The following is a 9,060-nucleotide window of genomic DNA, read 5'->3' on the forward strand; positions in this document are numbered from 1 at the left end:
GGTGAGAAAAAAAAGGGGAGCTCCTGATTTTCATCTTGAGCTTGAGTGGATGGTTGTGCCCTTTACCAAATGGAAAAGACTAGGGAAGAAATAGTGTGTGTGTGTGTGTGGGGGGGTATATTCTTGTTTTGCTCACCTTAAGTTTGATGTGCTTATTAGAAATCTAAAGTAATTTGGGAGTCGAGTTCTGTGTAAGGGACGAAAGATAAAAGTTGAGAGTCATCAGCATGTAGGAAAAACTACCTAGAGAAAGTGTGTTTGTAGAGTATTCCAATGATCAGAGGTAACGCCGAGGAAAAGAAGCAACCAAAGGAGATGGAGAAGGAGTATCTGGTGAAGAAAACCTGAAGAGTATGATGACTTAAAAGCCAAGACAACAAAGCATGGCCAATGGTATTGAAACATGCTGAAGAGTCACGTAAATAAAGAGATCTGACCATTGGATTTTGGCAACATATGGTGATGTGCTCTGACAAGCACAATGAAGACGAAACGTGACGTGAAGAAATGGACATAGCACAGACTTCTCAAGATACTTTACTATGAAGAGTTGAGAAACGGAGGTAACAGAGGAATATGTGGGGTCAAATTAGGGTCTTAAAGATGGGGATAAAAAGGCTGATGGGAACGATCCAGTAGAGAGGGGGAAAAATTATAGTATAACAGAGAATGTGTATATTAGAGGAGTAAAGTCTTTGAGGAAACAAGAAGGAATAGGATCCAAAGAACTTGTATGAAGTATTGGCTTAGAAATATGAACATAAAATTTACAGTAATAGGAAGAAAGGTAATGAGTATAAGTAGAGATGCAGGTGGATGGGTAGATTCAGTGATTAGAAGGTGAGAGAGTTTCTGCCTGATATTGATTCACTTTTTCTCAATGAATTATGAGCATGATCAGTAAGAGGAGACTAGGGATGTTTGGGTAGGCAGTTTAAGGGGCAAAGGGAAAGTAGAAAATAATCATTGGGAGGACAGAAGGCAATCATACTTGTCTTAGTCTGGGACGCTGTTATAAAAATACCATAGGCTTATAAAACAACAGAAATTTAAGAATTTTTTTTTCTCTAAGTATACTTTTTTGGTGAGGAAGATTGGTCCTGAGCTAACATCTGTTGCCAGTCTTCCTCCTTTTATCTTTTTTCCTCCCCACAGCCCCAGGACATAGTTGTATATGCTAGTCGTAGGTCATTCTAGTTCTTCTATGTGGGATGCTGCCACAGCACGGCCTGATCATAGGTCCACACCCCGGATCCAAACTGGCAAACCCCAGGCCACTGAAGTGGAGCACACGAACCGAACCACTCAACCCTGGGGCTGGCCCCTAAACAACAGAAATTTATTTCTCACAGTTCGAAAGGCTAGGAAGTCCAAGATCAAGGTGCCAGCCTATTTGCTGTCTGCTGAGGGCCCAATTCCTGGTCCATGGATGGCCAAAAGGGGCAAGGGAGCTCTCAGGGTCTCTTTTAATAAGAGCCTTAATCCCATTCGTGAGGGCTCTGCCCTCATCACATAATCACCTCCCAAAGGCCCCACCTTCTAACACCATCACGTTGGGGGTTAGGATTTCAGCCTAAGGATTTTGAGAAGACACAAACATTCAGTATATAGTAATACTAGAGGAGCATGGTAGCATCGCTGGGCTCGATGGAGTGGCCATTTGATATTTGTGGCCTTCTGAGTGTGTGGCTGAGATAGGGTGGAAAAAAAGATGATAGGAGCCAAGGAGATCAGGAGCTGAAAGACCAGAGTGTGGGGTGGGTAGACTGCCTGGGGATTAGTGGTTAGGTTCGTAGCTAAACTAGTTCTTGAACCCAATCTCCTGACTTTGCAGCTCAGTGGGTTACCATTTTACTGAGAAGTGATTCAGATCATTACTCTTTTGTGCCACTTACCCTTCTAGTTAATATAAAAATAAAAAAGTAATTGTGGCCTGATTTTTTTTGGTCCATATATCCAAATTCTAGACTTCATAGGCTGGTGCTTCTGTCTCTCTTGTCCCTTTAATATTTACTTGTTAAATTTTTTGGCTTGGTTTTCCTGGTGTTGTGGGGTGTTTTTTTTTTAACCATTTCCATCAATATGTGTTTATTAAAGTACAGAAGCCTACCTCTTAAATGATAAAGGGAAGGTGAAGGATGAGATTTGGAAATCTCGTTGCCTGTAGAGCTGGGATGACCAGTGACAGGGAGGCCTGATCTGTGTTCACTCTAATAACAATCGTAATAATGGCATTTGGATAGCCCTTTACATTTTGTGCTATGCTTTTATTTTCTCATATCTCATTTGACTTTGTAACTAACTTTTTCAGATGAGGAAACTGAGGCTCAGAGGGGTTAAGGCTCTTGGCCATGGACACAGCCTAGTAAGCGGCAGCATTATTACACTGTTCTGATACTGAGGCTCACGTTTTTCACTGCAGAAATTTGCCTAAGTGTTTACACTCCATTATATCCAAAGTGATATCAAAGAAAAACTCTGCTAGGTAGAAAGTAATGGCTGGGTGCAGTCCTCTTACAATGCAAAAATTGTTTGTATATGTTTAAAATCCAACAGTTAATGAGATTAGATATTTATCTACCATCCACTGTGTTAGGTAATTCAAAGAACTCGGAAATGATTATGAAATTTAAACTGGTAGGGAAATAGATGGAAATGCAAGTCATTAAGAGACATTTCTTGGACCGTCTCCCACATACCTTAAGTGCTTACACAATACCCTGAATTGACTAAATTCTATATGCAGAGGAGAATGCAGTACCAGTGACATAGCGGACTCTCAGTGAATATTTGTCAAATAAAAGAATGATAATAGTTAAACAAGCAATTACAGTAGTAAGGTGGATGCTGTGAGAAGGGGTAGATGCTATGATAAGGATGCATCCTGGGGGCCGGCCAGGTGGCATAATGCTTAAGTTTGCACACTCCCCTTCGGTGGCCTGGGGTTCACAAGTTCGGATCCCAGGCATGGACCTATACACTGCTCATCAAACCATGGTGTGGCAGCATCCCAGATACAAAATACAGGAAGACTGGCACAGATGTTAGCTCAGTGGCAATCTTCTTCAAGCAAAAAGAGGAAGATTGGCAACAGATATTGGCTCAGGGCCAATCTTCCTCACCCCCCCAAAAAAAAAAAAAAAAGAATGCAAAGTGAAGAGAGCTTCCACAAGAAGGACTTCTTACACTGACATAGAGTTTGCTGAGCAAAAAGCAGGGGTGTGGGGTTAGAAGGCAGCATACAGAATGTAAAGTCTCAGAGATGTGATGCATGGCAAGTTTGAAGAACTGAAATTTCATATGCCTGAAGTTTAGAATGTTAAGTGAAGAATGAAGAGATAGGCAGGGACAAGGTTAGCCCTTATTACAGAGGGCTCTGTAAGCTATGTTTAAGGAATTTGGACATTTTTCTTCTATGGGAAGCCATTGATGAATATTAAGCAGGAAGTTCTCATAATTGCCCTACATTTTAGAAGATTACTCTGGATTGTGGAAATTACACTGGGGAGGACCAAGACTGGAGGCCCTTATGGTGTTTTGGGGGAAAGGTGCTTATGGCCTGGACTGAAATAATGGCAATTTATATGGAGAGAGATGGACAAAGTTTTTAAATATTTAGGAGCCTGATTTAACATGATCGAGTAACTCAGTGGATGTCAGCAAGGAGGGGTAGTGCATAGAAGGAATGACTCCTCGGTTTCTAGTTTGAGCAACTAGGTAGATGGTGGCTCCAATCTCTAAGACAGGAAATTCTCTGAAGAAGGAATAGGTTTGGTGGGGAAAGGTCTTGAATTCAGTTGTGCGTATGTTGAGCTTAAGATACTTGTAAAGACAATCAGGTAGAGATATCCAATGAATAGTTAAATATGCTAGTCAGAATCTCAAGAGAGCTTCTCTAGGCCAGGCTCATTAGCATACTGGTCACCATTAGAGCCACAGGAGTGAAATACATTGCTTAAGAAATGTATGGAGAGCAAGAAGAGAAGAGGGCATAGGGCAGAATGCCGAGGAAGTCTAACATTTCAGTGCGCATTGAGGAATGGATAGAGGAAAAGAAGCCTGTAAAGAAGACCAAGAAGGGACAAGCAGAGGGAGAAGGAAGACAGAGCAAGTGACAAAATGATGTAAGAATTCCAAAGGGGAAGACGACTGCCAGTTTGGTGGTACACCTGCAGGAAGCTTTCCTTGGAGTGACCCTCAAGCGATAGACAGATATCATTTACAAAGAAGAGATGCGGTGGGAAGGTATTCCGAGCAAATAAAAGAAAACAAATAATGCGTGGGAGAACATGTAACAGTTTAATTGACTGAAATGCAGGGTCCAGAGAACTCAAGAGAAAGCTGACAAGATAGTTTGTGCCATGTTGTGGAAAACAGATTCTGGGTAAGTTGTTGGCAACTGTTCTATAGGTGAGAAAAACCAATGTGTTTGGTGCTAAGGGAAAGAGAATAATATAAAGCATACTCTGAACCGTGGAATGCCATTTTATTGTGGAAACAAGATCTAGGCACTTGAAAAGAATATAAATTCAAGATAATATCTGATTATTGAGAACAAACACCAAATACTATAGGAATTTTAACAGTAGCAAAGTCTATTTGAATTGGAATAGTAGTTTTGCCCAGAGTTGTATTTTTCTGATTGAACCTTAATGCCAGCTAGTCATTATCTTAAAAAAGAAAAAATAGATCTAGTTTGAATGCTCTTTATAAAGAATATTCTGTTTGTGGGTATGACTCTCAAATTCATTTGTTAAAAGATTTATACTGTAGTTGTTTTTAGTTGATGACCTTTGATGTAAACTCAGACTTGTCTGAAAGACAGCAACAGTTCCAAAGACTTCAAAGGAATACAGCCTCACAAACACAGAATTGATGCACATTGATTTGATTTTGGAATGCTGATACAACCTTGCATACCTGAATAAATTTCCTCTTTGTCCTGGTGTATGATTGTTTTACATTGTTGGCTTCAGTTTTCTAATATTTGTAGAAGACAGTAATTGCTCATTTCTGAGACTTGCTGTTCTCAAGTTTTCCCTACTTTTAAACTCTAGTTTTGCTTTTAGGGTACTGCTGGGCTCATAAGATGAGTTGGAAAGTGTTGTCTCTGGTTATATTTTCTGGAACAGATTGTTGGGAGCACTAGGTTTCTGGAGGGAGACCTGGCTGAGGCCCTAAAAGCTGCATCCCACAGCTTTCCCCTTGGATAGGCAACAAGCAGGAAATGGTATTCGGAGTCAGGGACCAGAAGCCCAGGGGGATCCAGTCTAGGTCAGAGGTGAACAGGGAGCCCCTAGTGGGCCCGAGAAGGAAGAGTCCTGCCTGCCCATGGTCCATGTCCACAGGACCTTCCTCTGGCCTCGTCCTCTCTATGTGCACGTTTTGAGCTTTTGACGGTATTTTCCCCACTTAGAGCTGAAGCCATTGCGGAGACTGAATCAGAAAACAAGGTCCTAATCTGTGTGCAAGAGAAACCGGGAAAATGTTCCCTCTTCCGGCAGAGTGTCGAAAGGCAGCCACTGTCCTGGGCAGGACGTGTGCTAGGGACAGGCACGTGCTAGTTTGACAGACACGCCCAGCTTAGTGGTTGTGGCTCTGCCTGAGAAAACGCCTCCAACCGCTTAGTCCCAAGAGGTCGGAGGGGCCCTCTCTGCTCCTGGACAGGGTGAACCACACTGCAATGATCCTGTTCTCGGCGGGAGGGGCACTTGGGCACGTCCTTCAGTAGCCAGGGAGGGGACTGGCACTTCTCCCTTCTCCACATAAACTGAGCCGCTCACTCTGGGAGATTTCTAAATTCGAGGAGGAATGTGAGTTTCTGGATCTGGTTTCCATGAGCGCTGCGAGCGAAAGACTCACACCTCCACTCCCAGGATTAGAAAGAAGCAACAATTTAATATAATACTCAAACGGAGCATTTACCATTGACAACAAAATATGGCCCCGCCAAATAGGGAAATAGGTGCTGGGCAAAAGGGGGGAGGGGGAAGAGGGGTTGGTGCCTTCCCTCGTGGCCAACAGGGGACCCCAAGAAACGGATCACAAAGTTCTCCTCATCAGAATCAGGGGAGGTGGCCCTGTGCACCCTGAGTATCAACGCTGTGTCCCCGCTGTAGCTCAGCTGGTCTCAGGAGGGTCATCGACCACCACCACTGGGCCCTTGGTTGGGGGTCTGGTGTCTGGAGAAAGAGAGGCATTTCCTGAGCGGCCTGCCCTGGAACCACAGTGCACACCGCATCCCGGCCCCCACTGCGCTCTGTGCTCCAGCCCTGTGCTCAGTGCTCAGTCAGCCAACAGCACCCCATCTGTCCCTGACACAGGGGCTGATATTTAGCGTCACCCACTTCACAGAGGAGGAAACCAGTCCCAGAAACGTGAGTGCAATCGCCCAGGACGGGACTGCTCAGCAGTGGAGCTGGAACCCAGGGCCAGCTGTCTGCCTCCCCAGGCCCACGCTCAGCCTGAATGTTTCCTGAGCCCATGGTTTCAGCCACTGCCGGTCTGGACACTCACTCTGGCCTGAGCGGTTCTTCTTGCCTTTGAAGAAGAGTCGAATCTTTCTGACCCAGTGGTATCGGGGCTCCAGCTGGCAGGACAGGCTGTAGCTACGGGACAGAGCGGAGCTGGGAGCTCTCAGGAGCCACACATCACATGTGCGTCCTGGAGCCTGCCAGCAGCTGGGGTCGAAGGGCCCCAGGGGTCGCCATGCAGTCAGATCAGGGGCTGACCATGGAGCAACGGCCATGGGCTCTGGAGCTGGTCAGCAGAGAGAGGCTGCCCTGCCCTCCCCCAACTCCTGACCCGACTCACCTCTCCTCCTTGCTCAGGGGCTCCACGGCCTGGAACCAGGCCCCAAAGTGCTCGTCGGGCTGCACGGTGTACAGATTTGCAGCCTCCTGGAGCAGCTCGATCTCGTCCATCAGTTTGAATTGCTAGGACAGAGCAAGCACAGGATGCCCACAGGGCCTGAGTGGGGGACCCTGCAGGGCTCGTGGAGGGGGTGAGGAAGGGGGCAAGGGGCCAGTCTGGGGCCTTTGCCCACTTGGGAGCCCTCCCTCCCTGCGATTCCAGTCAGGGCTTGCCTGCTCTCACACTTGGCCCAAAATAGCTCCTCCTCCAGGAAGGAGTCTTTGATGCCAGCCCTTCCCCCACCCGCCAATGCCATAGGATCCCTAGCTCTGTATATCGAAGTGGGCAAATAAATGTTCCACCCTGGGGATTGGGCCAGAGGGGGTCCTGCCCACTGCGGGGGGGGGTCTCTGATTTCCAACCCCCACCCTCCCCACCGGGAGGCCGCAGCCGCTTACCTCATTCCATTTCCGACAGTTGAGCACATTGCCCTGGAAAGCAGACAGCCGCAGTCCATCAGAAACAGCCCCCTGGGGCCAGCACTAGCCCCCGTCCACACCTCTTGCAATGTTGCACTACTGCCAGTGGGCAGGCCCATCCAGAGCCCGGACTTGGACCTGGGCCAGTCTCTGGGCTCCAGAGCAGGGGGCGCAGAGCAACTGAGGCAACAGACCTTGTGACCCAACCCTCTCTGATGACACGTGGGGAGACTCAGGCCTCAGGCAGGAAGGGACAGCTCAGCCTCTGATGTGCTTCCTGACTGGGAGGGGCCCGACTTCTCTTCCCTCACTGGCAGGGCCAGAGGGAGACGCTGAGTCCAGCTCAGACACCACCTCCTGCGGCCACACAGTCAGGCAGCTCTGAGCCTCATCAGCCCAGGGAACCTGGACGGTGGCTTATGCAGAGCCTGCATCACCCACTGGGGAGATGGGCCTGACACCCCAACTCCCACACGAGGCTGGAGGCCCTGCTGAGAGGACCTTTGCCAAACGCAGAGAGCTCAGGGCTCAGGACAGGACTCTCTCCTCCCCACCCTCAGGAGCCTGAGCCCCCGGACCCACCTCCGGGCTCACTCACCTCCACATAATCCTCCATCGTAGCGTCCAGCAGCTCCAGGGAATGGAAGAACGTCACCAGGGAGGGGACGACACCCTGTGCCGCCATCGGGATGGGCATGGCGATGAGCTCCCGCTCTCAGGTGCCCCCATGAACCTTCCCCTGAAACCCCTCAGCCCAGCCTGCTGCCCACCCCACGCTCCCACACAGAGCAGCCTAGGATCCTCGGGACACCCCAACACACACAATTCCCTCCCCCGCTCCGCGCCAGGAACACCAAACTCCATCAGTCAAGTCCCAGGGCCGGCTGTTGGCCCCTCCCAGGGGCAGTGGCCCCTGCCCTTCCCCACCCCAAATCTGCCCTGCTGCCAGCCCTTCCAGGCCTCCTCCTGCTCACTGCCACTGCAGGCCCGTCATGCTTGGCAGCCACAGCAGATTCGCCTGAGGAGGAAGGCCCCTCTCCTGAGGGAGGTCTCCAGCTGGGAGGGGGAGCCCCCTCTCCTCTGACTCCTAGGCCCCTCCCCCACAGTCACCCTCACCTGCTGTCGCTGCCTCTCCTGGGCTCCCTGGCGGGCCCTCTCTGCAGTCTTTAACACGGAGGTCGCCTCCTGTCGGGGCCGAGGACAGGGTCAGTGCGCCCATACTCCCCTCCGCATGTCCCCCAAGGCCCCTGATCTCAGACCCTGGCCATCGGCTCCAGTCCCCTGCTGCCTCTGCTGCTCCCACCTCCAGGGTGCTCTGATTCTAGACCAGTCCCAGCTCCAGGACTCAGCCCTGTGTGACCTTGGGCCTGCCCAGGCCTCCCTGGCCCTCTTTCCTCAGCTGAAAAGTGTGAGGAGAACGTCACCTGCTTCCAGGAGTCTCCTGAGGACTCAGAGTCATCTGCGTGTCATCACTGCTCTCCCCTCACCTCTCGAGGAGGAGCCGGCACAAATCTCCTTGCGTTCCTGTCCTCCCTTGGATGGTAGCACCTCGCTGGGAGGCCTGCACCACTGATCAGTTCCCTCCACTTCCCAGAGGAGGAGATGGAGGCCCCCAGAGGGGCAGTGACTGGCTCAAGGACCCACTGGGAGAGGCTGCTCCCCGTGCCAGCTACAGGCCCTGTCCCCGCTGCCTTCACCCCAGCCCTGGCTCCAAATCTGACCAAGGCCC

At 49.4% G+C, this 9,060-nt stretch overlaps 1 protein-coding gene across 1 annotated transcript; it reads right to left on the reverse strand.

Annotated features, from left to right (window-relative positions):
- Positions 1-5,880: 5,880 nt before the first annotated feature.
- LOC139042834 (ral guanine nucleotide dissociation stimulator-like) lies at positions 5,881-8,739 on the reverse strand. The gene is made up of 6 exons (XM_070503383.1): positions 8,448-8,739; positions 7,930-8,004; positions 7,311-7,343; positions 6,814-6,935; positions 6,517-6,608; positions 5,881-6,182 (listed from the first exon to the last, which is right to left on the reverse strand). Exons 2-6 carry the CDS (start codon positions 7,945-7,947, stop codon positions 6,121-6,123), a joined length of 327 nt encoding a protein of 108 aa, XP_070359484.1. The 5' UTR covers positions 7,948-8,004; positions 8,448-8,739; the 3' UTR covers positions 5,881-6,120.
- Between the last annotated feature and the right edge of the window lie 321 nt (positions 8,740-9,060).

Source organism: Equus asinus, unplaced genomic scaffold (genome assembly GCF_041296235.1).
Source record: "Equus asinus isolate D_3611 breed Donkey unplaced genomic scaffold, EquAss-T2T_v2 contig_1, whole genome shotgun sequence".
Classification (NCBI taxonomy): Eukaryota; Metazoa; Chordata; class Mammalia; order Perissodactyla; family Equidae; genus Equus; species Equus asinus.

Coding starts and splice junctions, on each gene's coding strand:
- LOC139042834 (XM_070503383.1), bottom strand. Junction 6,609..6,813: donor CCCCTGAGCAAGGAGGAGAG/GTGAGTCGGGTC, acceptor TCTGTCCCGTAG/CTACAGCCTGTCCTGCCAGC. Junction 6,183..6,516: donor GAAGAACCGCTCAGGCCAGA/GTGAGTGTCCAG, acceptor CTCTTTCTCCAG/ACACCAGACCCCCAACCAAG.